The 18561-nt window shown below is 45.5% G+C and overlaps 1 protein-coding gene across 2 annotated transcripts in view; it reads right to left on the minus strand.

Moving 5' to 3' along the window:
• The window catches only part of DHX15 (DEAH-box helicase 15), a 297726-nt gene that overhangs the window by 228689 nt on the left and 50476 nt on the right, over window positions 1-18561 (minus strand). For both annotated transcript variants that reach the window (XM_030191241.1, XM_030191239.1), the window contains exon 4: window positions 12016-12175. In XM_030191241.1, coding sequence (XP_030047101.1) covers window positions 12016-12175 — 160 coding nt within the window. The remainder of the gene's footprint in view (window positions 1-12015; window positions 12176-18561) is intronic.

Genomic DNA, 18561 nt, shown 5'->3' on the forward strand with positions numbered 1-18561 from the left:
CTGGAGGTTGGGATGTAGAAGTGACCCCTCATTCTGAGTGATGAGGGTTGGAAAACAGTCCAATCTCCACGGTTCTTCGGAGGACAACTCCAAAAGAAGAAGAAACCAAACCTGACACGGCCAGAAGAGTGCAATCAGGATTATAGTTCCACAGTCTCGCTTGAGTTTCAGCAGTCTTCCCTACTAGAGGTATGGGAGGATACGTATACAGAAGGCCTGTCCCCCGATGTAGGAGAAAGGCACCTGACGCTAGTCTGTCGTGGGCCTGACGCCTGGAATACAACTGAGGGACCTTGTGATTGATCTGAGTGGCAAAAAGATCCACCGAGGGGGTACTCCACGCTCAGAAGATCTCGCGGACTACGCCCATGTTCAGTGACCACTCGTGAGGTTGCATTATTCTGCTCAGTCTGTCGGCCACACTCTTGTTTACACCTGCCAGATAAGTGACTTGGAGAAATATGCCGTAACGGAGTGCCCAAAGCCATATCTGGACGGCTTCCTGACACAGAGAGCGAGAGCCGGTGTCCCCCTGCTTGTTGGTGTAGTACATGGCAACCTGACTGTCTGAATTAATATTACTTGGTTGGATAGCCAATCTCAAAGTTTTTAGAGCGTTCCAGATCGCTCTTAATTCCAGGAGGTTGATCTGCAGACCTTTTTCCTGAAACAACCAGGCTCTCTGAGTGTGGAGCACATCTACATGAGCTCCCCACCCCAGAAGAGATGCATCCATCGTCAGCACTTTCTCTGGCTGAGGAACTTGGAATGGTCGCCCCATGGTCAAATTGGATCTTCTAGATCCCCCGCAGCTTGAAACCTCTGGGAAGCTTGAGTCCATTGTGCTGATCTCATATGTAGATATGCCATGGGAGTTACATGAACTGTGGAGACCATGTGCCCCAGAAGTGTCAACATCTGCCGAGCTGTGACCTCCTGAGACGCTCGAACCATGGACAGCAGGGACAGAAGGTTGTCCGCCCTTGCCTCAGGAAGATAAGCTCGAGCTGTCTAAGTGTTCAACAGGGCTCCAATGAATTCCAATTTTTAGACTGGGGTGAGATGGGACTTGGGATAATTTATGACGAACCCCAGTAGCTCTAGAACCCGAATAGTTATTCATATGGACTCCAGAGCACCTTCCTTCCAGGTGCTCTTCACCAGCCAATTGTCAAGATAAGGAAACACATGCATTCCCAGGATGCGTAGCGACGCTGCGACTACAGCTAGGCATTTGGTAAACACTCTAGGCGCAGACGCCAGGCCAAAAGGCCTGATCCCAGCCGAAATCGAAGATACTTCCTGTGAGCTGGAAGTATCGAGATGTGGGTCTAAGCATCCTTTAACTCCAGAGAACATAGCCAATCGTTTTCCTGAATCATGGGAAGAAAGGTGCCCAGGGAAACCATTCTGAACTTTTCTCAGACTAGAAATTTGTTCAGGGCCCTTAGGTCTAGGATGGGACGCATCCCCCATTTTCTTTTGCACAAGGAAATACCTGGAATAGAATCCCAGCCCTTTTTCCCCTGGTGGAACGGGTTCGACCGCTTGGGCCTGTAGAAGGGCGGAGAGTTCCTCTGCAAGTACCCGTTTGTGCTGGGAACAGTAAGAATGAGCTACCGGTGGACAATCTGGAGGATTGGATTCCAGATTGAGGGTGTACCCTGACCGGACTATTTGAAGAACCCACCGGTGAGAGGTTATGAGAGGCCACCTTTGGAGAAAAAATATCAACCTCCCCTACCGGCAAGTCGAGCGGCACGGCCACTTTTTCTGGGGCTATGCTGAACTGGAGCCAGTCAAAAGCCCGTCCCTTGCTTTTCCTGGGGACCCGCAGAGGCCTAGGTGCACGCTATTGACGAGAACCAGCAAGCTGGGGCTGAGCCTGAACAGGCTGCCGAGAAGCAGGAGTGTCCCTACGTCTAGCATAGGAATAGGGAGCACTACTCTTCCCTCCAAAAAACCTCCTAGATGAGGAGGTAGTAGCAGAAGACGCCCGGTTATCCCCCCCAAGGAACATCCACCATCCGCTGCTGGATCGAATGATCCAGGTCAGACACACGCAGCCATGAGAGTCTGCGCATCACTGTACCTTGGGCAGTGATCCTGGATGCTACATCAAAAGTGACTAATGTACCCCTGGCCAGGAATTTTCAACATGCCTTCTGCTGCCTGACCACCTGGCAAAAAGGCTCGGCCTGCTCCGGAGGGAGCGCATCAACCAAGCTAGACAGTTGCCTTACCGAGTTCCGCAAATGGATGCTCGTGAAGATCTGGTATGTCTGGATTTTGGCAGCGAGCATAGCAGCCTGATACGCCTTCCTGCCAAAAGAGTCCAAAGGCTAGATTCTCTGCCTGGGGGCGCCGAGGCATAGTCCCTACTACTCTTGGCTCTTTTGAGGGCGGAGTAAATCGCCGGGACCTGACGGTATTCATCCCAGAGTATTAATAGAGCTGAAAAATGAACTTGTGGAGCTCTTAGTAATATGCAATTTATCCCTAAAATCAGGTGTGGTACCGGAAGACAGGAGGGTGGCCAATGTAACGCCGATTTTTAAAAAGGGTTCCAGAGGAGATCCGGGAAATTATAGACCGGTGAGTCTGACGTCGGTGCCGGGAAAAATGGTGGAGGCTATTAAGAATAAAATTACGGAGCACATACAAAAGCATGGGCTGCTGAGATAAAGTCAGCACAGATTTAGTGAGGGGAAGTCTTGCCTCACAAATCTACTGCATTTTTTCGAGGGGGTGAACAGACATGTGGACAAAGGGGAGCCGGTGGATATTGTATATCTAGATTTTCAGAAGGCGTTTGACAAAGTGCCTCATGAAAGACTCCAAAGGAAACTGGAGAGTCATGGGATCGGAGACAGTGTATTATGAATTAAGAGCTGGTTAAAAGATAGGAAGCAGAGAGTAGGGTTGAATGGTCATTATTCTCGATGGAGAAGGGTAGTTAGTGGGGTCCCTCAGGGGTCTGTGCTGGGACCGCTGCTTTTTAACATATTTATAAATGACCTTGAGATGGGAGTAACTAGTGAGGTAATTAAATTCGCAGATGACACAATGTTATCCAGGGTCGTCTCGTCGCTGGAGGAGTGTGATAGATTACAAGAAGACCTTGTGAGACTGGGGGATTGGGCGTCCAAATGGCAGATGAAGTTCAACGTTGACAAGTGCAAAGTGATGCATGTGGGAAGGAGGAACCCGAATTACAGCTATGTCATGCAAGGTTCCACTTTAGGAGTTACGGACCGAGAAAGGGATCTGGGAGTCATCGTGGATAGGACGTTGAAATCTTCAGCTCAATGTGCTGCGGCGGCTAAGAAGGCAAACAGAATGTTGAGTATTACTAGAAAAGGGATGGAAAACAAGCATGAGGATGTTATAATGCCGTTATATCGCTCCATGGTGCAACCGCACCTGGAGTACTGTGTTCAGTTCTGGTCACCTCATCTCAAAAAAGATATAAAGGAATTGGAGAAGATGCAGAGAAGGGCGACAAAAATGATAAAAGGGATGGGACGACTACCTTATGAGGAGAGGTTAAGAAGGCTCGGACTTTTTAGCCTGGAGAAAAGGCGGCTGAGGGGTGATATGATAGAGGTCTACAAAATAATGAGTGGGGTAGAGCGGACAGATGTGAAGCGTTTGATAACACTTTCTAACAATAATAGACCCAGGGGTCACCAGATGAAATTAGAATGTGGTAGGTTTAAAACAAATCGGAGAAAGTTTTTCTTTACTCAGCGCGTAGACTCTGGAACTCATTGCTGGAGAAGGTAGTGACAGCAGCTGGGCCTTGCCGAGTTTAAAGGGGGTCTGGACAGATTCCTGAAGGAAAAGTCAATTGATCGTTATTAAATTTTGGGGTTTTGCCAGGTTCTTGGGGCCTGGACTGGCCGCTGTCAGAGACAGAGTGCTGGGCTTGATGGACCTTTGGTCTTTTTCCACGTGGCAGTGCTTATGTACTTATGAGTTCACCACCATGGAATTGTGAGGTAGCTGAGACTTCATCAATCCAGGTTCCCCGTGGATCCAATATTGGGATTCAGTTCTTTTTGGGATCACGGGGTTAGACAGAGGGAACAACCAGTTTCGCCTAAGGACTTCCTTCAGTACATTATGCAAAGGAGTCGTTGCAGCCTCTCTAGGTGGAGAAGGATAATCCAGGACCTCGAGCATCTCAGCCCTGGGTTCATCCTCAACCTCCCGGACAAAGGAGGTAAAGGATAGACTCTCCGGTGGAAACAGTCTCCTTTCTGGTGGAGGGGAAGGTTCAGAAGGAATCCCATAGGACTCATAAGATGAAAAGTACATGGGATCCTCCTCTTCCTCCCACAAACGCTCGGGGGGGGGGGGGGGGCCTGCAAAACAGAAGGCCTCGACACAGGTGGAGACCCACTCGATGCTTCACTGCTCTCAGCATGAGTTGGTTGTTCTGCAGCCATTACCTTCACTCCCGACGTCGATGCGTCCCTCAATGTCAACGCCGCCGACCTCGGTACCGATGTCGAAGGACCAGACTGAGCCCCAAAAAGCTTCTCTTGTTGGGCCTCTCGAGACGCTTGGGTCTGTTTCTTCATGCGAAGACACGGACTGCAAGCGGCTGGGCTATAGTCGAGCCCAAGGTACTGGATACTACTACTACTTAACATTTCTAGAGCGCTACTAGGGTTACGCAGCGCTGTACACCAAGCGGAACCAGAGTACAACGTTTGAAGCCGCTGGGTGTCTTCGATGACATGGAAAAAAACGGCTTCGGCAAAATCAAAAGACACGATCGTGCCTGTTAAAAGAAAAAAAGGGCATGAAAAGAAGGGAACAACCCGGCCGCGTCGAAAACAAATGAAACTTGAAAAGGGGCGAAAAAGTAAAGAAAACTACCGGAGTTTTTTTTTTTTAAATTTAAACTGTAAATCGTAACAAGAATGAAAGAAAGAACAAAAAGACAACACAGAAAACTCTTTTCCAGGCCTGTGAGGAGCGGGGAAAAATTCGACCGCACCTTGCCGCGGAGAAAAAATAACTGAGTGGGAACACTCACGCAATGGGCGGGAAGCCGATCTGCGCAATTTTTAAATATTTTGCTTGCAAAATGGCCGGTTCCCGGGCAGACGCGGACGTCAATCCACGTGAGAACAAGCAGCCTGCTTGTCCTCGAAGAATACCTTATTACTCTAGAGCTTTCCTTTATTAGTCAATTCTACATGAAGGGCTTCTACTCACTCAAAAACTTAGTCTTCATTATATTTCCATTTGCCAGGAGGAAGAGCACATGGGATCCTCTTCCGATTCCCATGACTGCTCCTCCTCAGCGTCGGATAACACTTCCCTAAGGGATATCCGAGACCAGGCCTGCCTCAGTGCCGAGGACCCATGTCCATGAGAACAGCGTCGAGAGACTGGTTCCCGTCTCAACTCCGACGAACCTTCCTCCACCGACAAGCGGTTACCAGCCTGGGTGGCAGTGACACTTGAGGTCGGCCTCCTTAGAGGAGATTTTCAAGGCTGCGATGTGATCTTCAACCCACACATTTCACATCTCACTACTGCTTTAAGCAGGATACTCGACATGACAACTAGTTCGGTCACAGTTCTGCAGAATCTGTTTGGTGTCTAGAATCCAACGCCACCTTCTTAGGCCCAGATTTGTTATGTTCCAGGCTGCATCTTCACAACTAGTATGTATCTGGTTTCAGGTTAATTAACTTTGGGTTCTTGACATTTTGAGTCCCTAGCGTTCTTGTTTTTGGTGAGCGTGGTAGCTAGGGATTCTCACGTGTGAGAATACAGCTGGTCCCAGTTGTCCTCGGAGAAAGCAGTTACTTTTAGCAGGTATTCTCTGAGAACGACAGACCAGGAATTCTCACATAACCTCCCACCTTCCCTAGGAATTGTATTCCTTTAGCTATTTAACCTGATTGAGGGACTTGAGCTCACATGTTGGGTGGGAAGGCCCCTGCGCATGCACAGTGGGACGCTGTTAGAATTTTCTTTAAACATATATACTAGCCAGTGTCCACACTAGGCTCCGTCAGATAACTTCACCCAAATGTGAGAATATCTGGCCTGCAGTCCTTGGAGAACACATTCTACAGGTGAGTCAATTTGTTTTAACATTTCTAAATTAAGAAAAAATGCTTTGGAAAGTATACCTATAAATTAGTTTTTATTTCCAGTGTTGGCTCATTATACTAGTATTCTAAATGGTATGTTAGCATAGATGAGACACTTTTTATTTGTACTATGATCCAGTGCCAACTGTGAAGAGATCCTGCAGGGCGGTTATAGATGCTGGTTAGTTGCAAATCTGGCAGTATTATGTCCAGCACAAACATAATGCTTGTTTAAAATTTCAAGTCCGTATCTTTGTTTGCATGGAAGTTGTTGCGGTCTGAATATTGGTCCAAATAAGTTCTGATGAGTCGCGACCAATTTTGATGCACACTCAGTCAACTTGACTGGATTTTGCATCCATAATGTTAAAATGTATTTCATCAGAATTAGCATCAAAAACTGTACAGGATTTGAATTTTTTAGCCACTCTTATAAATGTGTTTGGATTTTATTAGACCCCAAAAATGGCATTTTGGTAAATGTTGCGCGCTCATGGACTGACAACCTTTCAGAAAAGGGGGTCTAGATCTGCAACCATTGCAGTTAGAGACCTCAAATTTTGGGAAACTTCGTTTAACACATGACTCGCGCAACAGATAAAATTTGAACAAAATTGGAGACATGATGATGGGAAGGTTTAGACCACTTGGCATGGAACGACCCTATAACTTACCGCAGAGGCCACCGCTTCTTCACGCCTCCAAAGCACCTGTAATAAGAGATGACAACTCATCTTTGTGGAGGATGCGGATGGCGGATGAGTCATCCTGTTCTGGAAGGATCTCTCCGTCCTCCACATCTTCTAGCCTAGGCCTAACCAAGCCCTTAGACAAAACAGCCCGAGACATGGGCGGCGGAACCGGTCCCCAAGGAGACCACTTCAGCAGAGCAGTTTATCCGTCTCCTCTTCTGCACTGGGTCTAGTACCAGGGGCTGAACAGATTTGTTCCAAACCCCCAAAAATCCCTCCGGATTCATTACCACGGGAGCTGAGGAATGCTGTGGAAGCGAGCATTTCATGATATAGTCCTGATGCAGAAGAATAATGAACTCCCCCTGAATAGCCAGACCCTGCTGCTACCCCCGGATTGAAGGCCAAAAAAGAGGGCACGTCCACAACTGCAGAAGCCACTCAAATGTTGCTAGCGGGAGATGCCTACACCAACTCACAACATAACACAAAACACTTCTCTACCATAACACCACCATACTGTTCTCTCCCGGTCTCAAAAAACTTAAAAATTCTTGGAGTCACCATTGATCGAAACCTCACTCTCGATGACCAAGTGAAAAACACGACGAAAAAGATGTTCTACTCCATGTGGAAACTTAAAAGAGTAAAACCTTTCTTCCCGAGATACATCTTCCGGACCCTGGTACAGTCAATGGTAATAAGTCATCTGGACTACTGCAACACACTATACGTGGGCTGCAAAGAACAGACTGTCAAAAAACTACACACTGCCCAGAATACAGCCGCCAGACTCATATTTGGAAAAACTAAATATGAAAGTGCAAAACCCTTGAGAGAGAAGCTTCACTGGCTCCCACTTAGAGAACGCATTACGTTCAAGATCTGCACGATTGTACACAAAATCATTCACACAGACGCCCCAATCTACATGCTAAACCTTGTAGACTTGCCTCCAAGAAACGCCATAAGATCATCCCGCAAATTTCTCGACCTGCACTTCCCTAGTTGTAAAGGACTAAAGTACAAGCAGATGCATGTGACCACATTCTCGTACTTAGGCATGCAAGTGTGAAATGCACTGCCTACAGACCTGAGAACAATCAGCGAAACAACTATCTTTCGTAAATCTCTTAAGACATATCTCTTCAGCAAGGAATACAATGAGAACTAATAGCCACAATAATCCACCCGACAATCCACTCAATTAAGATAACTCATCTACTATAGCTACCTAAATCACTCCTCTCCTTCTTCTTTTACCTTCATTTAACATCTACACAACATTAAATGTATATGTCACCTTGCAATGACAATGTTAACAAAACTATGTAAGCCACATTGAGCCTGCAAATAGGTGGGATAATGTGAGATACAAATGCAATAAATAATAATACAAAAACAGCTGTTCTGAGGCAGAGGCAATGGCGAGCACTGCAGAACCATCAGCAAAGCAAAGAGGCGAGTCCATCAAAAGTGAAGAAGTGTCCCCCCCCCGGGACTGTCAGAATACCCGGCCACATAAATACCCAGGGCCGAGCACCGTTTCTCACATCAGGAACGGCGCTTAACAGTCTCCGTTGCAATCCGTGCGTGGAACAGTTTGCCGGGCAAAAAGAAAAACAAATCACTCACCCTGTGCACCACATGTCTCAGAGCAGCGAAGTCTCCCACAGGCAACCTGCCGCCACGCAGGCACCTCAGGCTGCCAATACCCTGTTTTTCAGGCGTTGTTTGTTTGGAACGAACAGCCAGCCACAATAGCTTACAAAAAGTTAACAGGCAGGGAAACCATGGGGTAAGGAAGGGACCCAGCAATTAAGAATGCCTCCAAAGATGACACCACCAGTCAACCACCGCCATACTCAACTGGCAACAAGTGGCCAGGAGTTTTCCAAGCAAAGAATCCAGGAGCTGGTAAGAATCTGTCCATCACCTGCTGGAGACAGCACTGCCTTCAGTTCCATGTTCTCTATCTTCACCTGCTGGTAGACAAATACAAACCACCAGTTTCTGGATTCATCTGCTCCAGACAATTCCCAAAGCAGAAGCTCTTGATGCTGTTTTGAAAATATAAGTTGACCTTTTTTTATTATTTTCCACACCATTTACTTTTGTCCGTCAGCGCCCACAGGTCATCATGTTTTTCTTAAGACAAAGTATCATCTCTCACTTTTTTCAGGATTTCTCAGGACCCTATAAGAGCTAGATAGATACTATTAAATATAACATAGGTTTCTTAGAGAAAAAAAAAAACAAAAACTTTTCCTCCAAGGAAGGCCCAACTCTTCCATTCACCCCTCTTCCTGCCCAGAAACGTAACTTTCAATGCTTGGTATGCAAACGTATAAGGGCTGCTGCAGTCTGAAAATCTTCAGTATACTCTCATCATAAGGTGCTACTGGAGGCCTGACTGTAAGCCAATACAAACTCATACTTCTGGAAGCAGTTTTTAACTTCTCCTCCTACTGATTTCCTTATTCAAATTTGGAGGAGTGGGAGTAGCTGGAATTAGACTCTGGAATTCATTGCCGGAGAACGTGGTACGGGCGGTTAGCTTGACGGAGTTTAAAAAGGGGTTAGATAGATTCCTAAAGGACAAGTCCATAGACCGCTATTAAATGGACTTGGAAAAATTCCGCATTTTTAGGTATAACTTGTCTGGAATGTTTTTACGTTTGGGGAGCGTGCCAGGTGCCCTTGACCTGGATTGGCCACTGTCGGTGACAGGATGCTGGGCTAGATGGACCTTTGGTCTTTCCCAGTATGGCACTACTTATGTACTTATGTACTTATGTACTTATGGGATTGGGGAAAATGCAACAGCTCACAATCAATAGAACCGTCCTGATGGCTCACTACTGCCGCAGCTGTGATAGCACTTCAGGAATTTTATTTTATTAAATTTTCCTAACATTTATGTAAAAAGCATAAATTGGAATTAAAGAAATATACATTCTATTTGAAATAATCAATCAGGCAAAATATCAATTATATTAGTCCACATTAAATGATCCAAGAACTAGGTACTTAAAGTTAACAAGGCTGAAACAATATTTCTATCACAGTCTATTTACAAGAGGAAGGACAAGAATCCAAATCGGGGCAGCCGATAAAGCGTACAATTCAAAGTTAACAACACATTACTCTTTACTAACTATAAATTCCATAAGTTTTCCTGGTTCAAAAAAAATATAATTTGTGGATTCTAAGGAAATATAACATTTACAAGGAAATTTAAGTATGAAGGTCCCACCCAATTGGAGGACCCTTGCTTTCATTAGTAAAAATTAGTAAAAATTATTTTCTTCTTTTTTGTGTCTCTCGAGAGAGATCAGGAAAGACTTGAATTTTTGAGCCAAGAAAAGGTGTAGAGATATGACGAAAAAAAAGTCTAAATATATTATTTTGGTCCAATTCTAATGCAAAAGACACTAACAGCGTTGTCCTTTCCGTGATAACTTCCATAGAATTCTCCAAAAATTGTGTTAAATTTAAATCAGTCTGGGGAGGTTGTAGATTGGAAGCTCCAGCACCAGAAATGTATATTACTCTAGTCAAAGGGGGAAAAGCTTCTGAGGAAAGCCCCAGAACTAGCACTTCAGGAATTTGACTTTTTTTTTTTTAAAGAATACAGATGAGAAGCTGTACACTGCTATGAAGAGGGAACTGGGATCAAGTCCTAGCTCAGGTCTTCCGCTCCCTGGGTTGGGCAAATATGCTACAGGACCACAGTTCAGAGTTCCTATGGTTTGCTGGATTATGGGAAAAAAAACTATATAGACTTCCCCAACCCCAATTGTCCCTCCATCTCTTTAATGACCCGGTCCAGACTGTGGACTATTTCCATTATTTAAGTATTGTTGACTTTGAACTCCCATTTCAGTAGATTTCAAACGTTGTGAGAACTGGGGTCTCTGTCCTGTGTTGTATTCATTCACTTGGTAGTATCCTAATCCCTGTGCTTTCTGCGCCTTGGGCCACACTTCTTAATGTCACAAATTGATTACTGTTCTTCTATATATGCTGGGGTATCTCAATGCCAACTTAGCACTTACAAACTTTACAAAATACTGCTGCACATTTATCTGCGTGATGCAAGACATTTTGACCACACCTCCCCGTTATTTCACCTACATTGGCTTCCTATTCATGCCAGATTTAAATTCAAAATTCTCTGCCTACCCCATAAGGCTTACTACTCAGGAACTCACACGATACCCACGCTCCCTGGATGCTCAGCCCTTGGTATTACCTCTGCCACACTAGATACAATACATTTTAATTTTTATCTCCATGACTAAGGAATGACTTGCCTCCTCTGCTTCATGTAGAAAGCTCCTTCCATAAATTTAAAGCCTCCCTAAAGACTTACTTTTTTGAGTCAATTTTAAAACATAGGCTCTAATATTCCCCCATGACACATGATGCCTTCTCTGGGGTACCCTCTCCCCGAGTGTTCTCTGTACATCTCTCCTGTCAGTATGGCTGAATGTTTCTGTCCTATTCAAATATATTGGTGTTCCTTTCTTTATTTCTACAATTTAAGTTTTGTAAACCACCTTGATCTGCTAATCAACCTAGGAGGTAAATCAAGCTTTCATAACAAATATAGTGGGAGGAAATTTAGTTATGCAGAATATAAACATTTAGGGCCCATGACTGCAGGGTTCTGAAAGAAGCCCTGGTGACTGGTTGATCAATAACTGTCATTTATGATTAGACTGAAATTGTAAGGGAATATAAAAAAAAGAATAAGGCAGCTCAGGACACTAGTTCCCAAATCCTGGTTCCAAATGAGCTGGAAGCACAACGCAGCAAGTGGAAAATGCCAAGGTGGAAGGGGGAAATCAGGAAATTTAAAAAGCTAGACACCAGCCAAAACTGGGCAGGAGAGAATCACTTTTTTTTTTTTTTTTTTTACATATTTTGTTTGCCTTTCCTTTTCCACTCAGTCTTTCTCCTCCTACCTTCCCCACATCTTCTACAGCCCAGCTCCTGCAGTGACCCCTCAACCTGGCAGTTGAGAAGCCCCAAACTAGGCACACAGACAATGTGGTGCCTGAATTTTTATTCCTCTCCTTCCCCAATTCTGGGTATTCTTCAGGGCTAGCTCAGGAGACGAGCAAAAGTTATGAAATCTCCAGACTTCTGGTATCACAAAAATACATAAAAGATTAGTTATATACTTATCACATTGTTACCTTTAAATCATTTCTTTGCCTTACAACTTCCTTTAAAACACCCATCAGAATATCAGTAGCCAATGTCCTTTCATGAGCTTCGTCAAGAATGATAACACCATATCGCTCAAGTAAAGGATCATTCATGGCTTCACGAAGTAACATACCATCAGTCATATACCTAAAGAAGACAAAATAAAAACTTCATTGCAAATGTACTGGACCTCTACACACCACTGGCAATGAGCACAGTTTTATAAAACTAATGTGGAATTTGGCTTTTAAAATGTATATGCCTTTTACAAATCCAATCTTAAAGCATATTACAAATTCAGGGCGGGTTCACAAGGTAAAATTAGTTATTACCTGATAATTTTCTTTCCATTAGTCCCAACAGATCAATCCAGAGATGAGTGGGTTGTCCCCCTACCAGCAGGTGGAGACAGAGAGAACTTCAGAGTCTTAGCATATGTAGACCTCTGCAGACAGCTTACTCTCAGTATTGTCGATACCAAAGCAGCTGAAGGGGAGGTCACGTGATAACTGCTTCCTGATCAGCAGCACAAAAAGTGAGCTCCGCAGAACCTCAGGAAAAATAACTGCAAATATCAGCTATACTCACCCCGGAACGTTTCTAAGTGTCAGAGCTTTAATCGGACCCTTTCAGGACTTGGTGGAGTGAGAAAGGGCGCACGGCACTGCAGGGTATGTCCACGAAGAGCCAGAGGCCTGAAGGGAAAAACCATGCCGTCCACTTCAGCGACAAAGATGGCGGAGGAACGGGATGCACACCCATTGCCTGCACCGCAGTCGAGAGAGTAGGCGAGAGAGATTTCCCTAACAGTGGCGACGGCATTAGAGGGACGCCTGAATAAGATCCAAACTGCAGTAGATGAAATAAATGAAAAATTTGATACCCAGTCGAGAAGGCTTGATGAGGTGGAACACCGTATTTCAGCGCAAGAAGAGGAAACACAGGGCATGGCGACCCAGATCTTAGCGTTGCAGAAAAACGGAAGCTTTAAAAGACAAGCTGGAAGAGCATGAAAATCGGAATCGCCACAATAAATTGCGAGTAATTGGGCTACCGGAGTCTGTTCAAGACGCTGCGTTGTATTCCTTCTTCAGCACGTGGCTACCGGAGCGCCTGGAGGTCGCGGGTAAAGCGGAGATGTAGCAGTGCGATCGAGCACACAGAATTGGTCTGCGCAGAGAAGGGGAAAGTAAACCACGCACGGCTATAGCACATTTCCCGAACTGGATGGGTAAGGAAATGTTGCTTAAGGCGTTCCGATCGAGAAAGAATCCCTTGGAGTACGAAGGACATAAAATTCTGATCTTCAACGACTACTCGGCGGCGGTAGCGATGCAACGAAGAGCCATGGCGCCCGCCTGCACACTCTTATACAAAAGAGGAATCCGTTTTTCCCTGGCATTTCCAGCCAAATTGAGAGTGTGGCACGAGGGAAAGCAACTAACCTTTGCGGAGGCGAGGGCAGCTCAGGCATTTTTGGACAAATTAAATACTCCAGAATAGCAGGAAGGTGGACAGTGACTGTATTTATGCTGGCCTGAGTAAGTGACATTGTGCAGATACAGAAGTTGGAGCTCTTAAAGTTTGCAGTTCATGGTTATCTTATTATTTTAAACCCTTGGGAATTGTATTTTATGATTTGAGGGAGGCATTGGCCCTAAATACGTGCACAGACTGCTTTTGAAGATTTGGGCACAGCTAAGGGCCTCTTTGGTTGTAAGACTATAATCGTTAAGAGGCTGTGAATTACTGGTGAGGGGAACAGATCTGTGTAAGTCAGGGGTGTATGAGGGGCTGAGGGGGAGCGGGGTGGGAAATGTTTTCTCTATTGCTGCGCAGACCGGGATAGGAGGAGGATGGTGAATTGGTTGGGAGAGGAAGACGGGGGCAGGGCGAGAGGGGGGGAGAGGGGGATGGAGGGGGTTGCATGGTGAAGATGGGGCAGCGGGGGGGGGGGGGGTGGATTAATTACCAAACACATCAAGATTAGGGTAGGATCCATTGGAAGTGCAGGCTATTTAAAAGAGGACTCACAGAGGGCAGCGGGGTCTGGCAGGCTTAGCTGGGAGGCCTGCGGGACTGTACTATGTAATACCTTGGATACTAACGATATGTGCGCTGGTTATAGTTAAGTTAAAAATCATATCGATGAATGTGGATGGCCTCCATTCTCCGGTTAAGCGCACCAAAATACTATCTTGGATGAGGAAAAATGGAGCGGACATTGCTTAAATGCAAGAAACGCACTTAACCAATGCAGAACAAGCTAAATTGAAAAGAGGTTGGGTAGGCGAAGTAGTAGGCTCCGCTTTTAACAGCAGGCAACGAGGAGTAGTTATATTATTCCATAAGCAGCTACCGTTTCACATACACAAAATATACTCTGATAAGGAAGTGAGGTATCAAACATATAAACGGCGAGTGACCGTACTCACTCGCAAATGCGCAGTAGAGACTTCCCTCTCTACCCCGCCCCAATACGTGATGATGGGGGCGGGACAGAGAGGGAAGTCTCTACTGGCATGCTGCAGACGTCGGAACCGCTCCCCCTCCCCCGGAGTCGCCGCCGCCCCTCCATCTGGCCCGAGCACTGTGAACTTACATCAGCACGCAGCAGCAGGCACATCAGCAAAGCTGCTGTCGGGCTTCCTTCTCTGCCTTTGTCCCGCCCTCGCCGATGTTACGTCACACGAGGGCGGTACACAGGCAGAGAAGGAAGCCCGCCCCGACGGCAGCTTTGCTGATGTGCCTGCTGCTGCGTGCTGATGTAAGTTTACAGTGCTGCTCGGGCCAGGTGGAGGGGCGGCGGCAGCGACTCCGGGGGGGGGGGGGGGGGCCCGGAACCCCCCCCCCCCATTCCAAAAGTAGCCCGTTTTCACGGGCTCAACGGTTAGTATAATAATAATGGGTGAGCTATGGGGACGAAAGCTAGGGTTGTGTAATCTTTACGGGCCCAACGTCTATAACCACAAATTCTTTTTAGAGGTAGTGGCTAAGTTGGCACTGCATTCGGAATATCAGATTATTGTTGGAGGAGATTTTAACATCACTGTGGACCCCACCATTGACTGCAAACCCACAAAACCTAAATCTAGGGTCTTGGAAAACAAAGGGGGAAGTTTTGTGATGCATCAATTGGGGCTGGTGAGAAGAGTGAGAAGACTGAGGGAAACAGGCATGGTTATGCTCTTTTTTTTTTTTTTTTTAGTATAAAATAAAGCTTTCCTTTTGACCTTTGCAGTGCCTCCGCATGTTTTATGAGACTCCATGCCCTGCCGGGGCACACATTATCACAGTCACAAAGAAATGGAGCAATAACCACATTGCCACTCTGCTAATATCATCTAGAAGGACTGCTCAGGCCTCTGCCCAAGAGGTCACCTGCGCCCGTGTGCCCCCTCAACCTGGGAGACACTCTAAATCCTGAAAAATGTAAGCAGCCACAATGGCTGCCTTGGTCCATCTCGCAATGGAGGCCTTGGATACCCACCTGACCCTACTAAGGGCCATGGAAGAGAACAAAGAGATAATCAAAGACAAAAACACTCATTCATCTCATTCAAGTAGTGTTACAACATCCTATGGACATCGAGCTTGTGCAGCCTCCGAGCCGATGCACCAGAACACTCATCCATAAAGGAAGGCAAACACCTCCTGCAGAGAAACCACTTTACAAGAAAAGTAAGAACCATGTGAATGGACACCGAATCCTCCAAAAAGGAAATATGCAGGTCATGAGAAGACAGAGCCGGGAGTTCCAAAACTCTCTAGGCCCAGAGATCTCAACCCAGTACCAAGGACACCTAGCCAATAAGGTTTTCAGGATATCCACCATGAAAATGCATGAGATAAATCTGCATGCACTATTCCCAGTGGATGCAAATCTCTCTCATAGTCATTGTGGTTATCCTGAAAACCTGACTACTTAGGTGTGTCCTGAGGACTGGGTGAGAACCCCTGCACTAGGACAAGGATATCGCAAAAAGGAAGGGGTCAAAGAGAGTGCAGCATGGAATTCAACAGCAGCAGCTGGTGGATTGCTGTACATCTCTGAGGGGGAGAGAAGAATGATTTCTCTCCTCAAGTCTTGCTGACTGCCATCACATGTTCACCCCATTGTGTAATATCTTTACTAAATCTTAGCAGGGCAATACTACAGTTAAGTATGGTTAGAATGAAAAGGAAGAATATATACTGGCCACAAGTTGCTCAAGATAAAAAGGTGCCCACCCATAACTTAAGCTAGGCTAATGATGGTGGTAGCGAAAGTGCAGACAATGCAGATAAAGGAGATAATGTATCCCTACCTTTATGGAGAAAAAGAGGAGACCCTGATGGGACCACTAGAAGGTATCTGCTGCAAAAGCAGAAATCTTAGAAAGGAACAGAAGTAACAATGAGTATAGTGAGAAAAAGAAAGGGTTTGCAAAGGGTTGATGCAGAAGGAGAAGGGGGATCTAGAAGAGAGAGTCCAAGTGACGGAGCTAATATAGAGAGAGGAAAACAGATTTAGAAAGCAGCATCAGGACAAAGGTTGATGAAAGAAGGAGGAAGCTCAGGAAACAGTAACGACAATAAGCTAACAATAGGAAATCTAGAATCACAAGAGAGTGAAATACATGAAAGATGAGCTAAGATGTAATGGAAGGCGAAAGGGAGGAGAAAGATCCGGAGGTCGAGGAACTGAGTTTTTAGCCTCTCTGGAAATAAATTCCAAGACAGGGAGACATTACCTAACTTAAATTTAACACCGAGTGAGAAGTATGATAAGTAAAATGAATAAACCATAACCTGTATAAAGGGAAAAATCCCTTAATATCACAGAAATTAATCAAATCCAGCATTGTGCAGCAAAAATTATCACAGGCAAAATTCTACCAGCAAAGGATACAGGGACGAAGGGAAAAAGAAGAAAGATAACTCTTTTGCTTTCAGTATGTTTTTTTCCAAGGAGGAGTTACAATCAGAGTTGTCCTTGATAGATGGGTATCTCAAAGGATCAAGACCAACAAATATAATGAGAAATATCCAAAACATCAAATTGAAGCATGCTGCATTAGAGAAAGACCTCAATGCTCTTATAATAAATTAAAATAATGCTCTTATAATAAATTAAAATTAGCAGAAGAAATGCAAAAGCTGCTGAGATACATACATAAGTATTGCCACACTGAGACAGACCAAAGGGCCATCAAACACAGCATTCTGTTTCCAACAGTGGCCAATACAAGTAACAAATACTTGGCAAGATCCCAAAAAAGTTTAGTACATTTTATGCTGCTTATCCCAGAAATAGGATGTGGGTTTTCCCCAAGTCAATTTTATAATGATCTATGGACTTTTCCTTTAAGAAGCCGTCCAGACCCTTTTTAAACCCCACTAACCTAACCGCCTTTACCACATTCTCTAGCAACGAATTCCAGAGAGTTTAATTACACTACTACTTAACATTTCTAAAGCGCTACTAGGGTTACGCAGCGCTGTACAATTTAACATAGAGGGACAGTCCCTGCTCAAAGAGCTTACAATCTAAAAGACAAGTGAACGGTCAGTCCGATAGGGGCAGTTGAGTGAAGAAAGATTTTCTCCAATTCATTTTAAATTTACTACTTTGTAACTTCATCGCATGCTCCCTAGTCCTAGTATTTTTGGAAAGAGTAAACGATTCACATTTACCCGTTCCATTCCACTCATAAATTTATAGACCTCCATCACATCTCCCCTCAGCTGTTTTTTCTCCAAGATGAAGAGCCCTAGCCACTTCAGCCTTTCCTCATAGGGAAGTCGTCCCATCCCCTTTACCCTTCTCTGTACCTTTTCTAATTCCACTACATCCTTTTTGAGATGCGGTGACCAGAATTGAATACAACATTCGAGGTGCAGTCACACCATAGACCGATACAGCGAATGCTACATACCTGTAGAAGGTATTCTCCGAGGACAGCAGGCTGATTGTTCTCACTGATGGGTGACGTCCACAGCAGCCCCTCCAATCGGAAACTTCACTAGCAAAGGCCTTTGCTAGTCCTCGCGCGCGCATGCGCGGCCGTCTTCCCGCCCGAACCGGCTCGTGTTCGTCAGTCCCATATGTAGCAAGACAAAGCAAGGGAAGACACAACTCCAAAGGGGAGGCGGGCGGGTTTGTGAGAACAATCAACCTGCTGTCCTCGGAGAATACCTTCTACAGGTATGTAGCATTCGCTTTCTCCGAGGACAAGCAGGCTGCTTGTTCTCACTGATGGGGTATCCCTAGCCCCCAGGCTCACTCAAAACAACAACCATGGTCAATTGGGCCTCGCAACGGCGAGGACATTACTGAGATTGACCTAAAAAATTTACCAACTAACTGAGAGTGCAGCCTGGAACAGAACAAACAGGGCCCTCGGGGAGTGGAGTTGGATCCTAAAGCCCGAACAGGTTGTGAAGCACTGACTGCCCGAACCGACTGTCGCGTCGGGTACCCTGCTGCAGGCAGTAATGAGATGTGAATGTGTGGACAGATGACCACGTCGCAGCTTTGCAAATCTCTTCAA

Source organism: Microcaecilia unicolor, chromosome 2 (assembly GCF_901765095.1).
Source record: "Microcaecilia unicolor chromosome 2, aMicUni1.1, whole genome shotgun sequence".
Taxonomy (NCBI): Eukaryota; Metazoa; Chordata; class Amphibia; order Gymnophiona; family Siphonopidae; genus Microcaecilia; species Microcaecilia unicolor.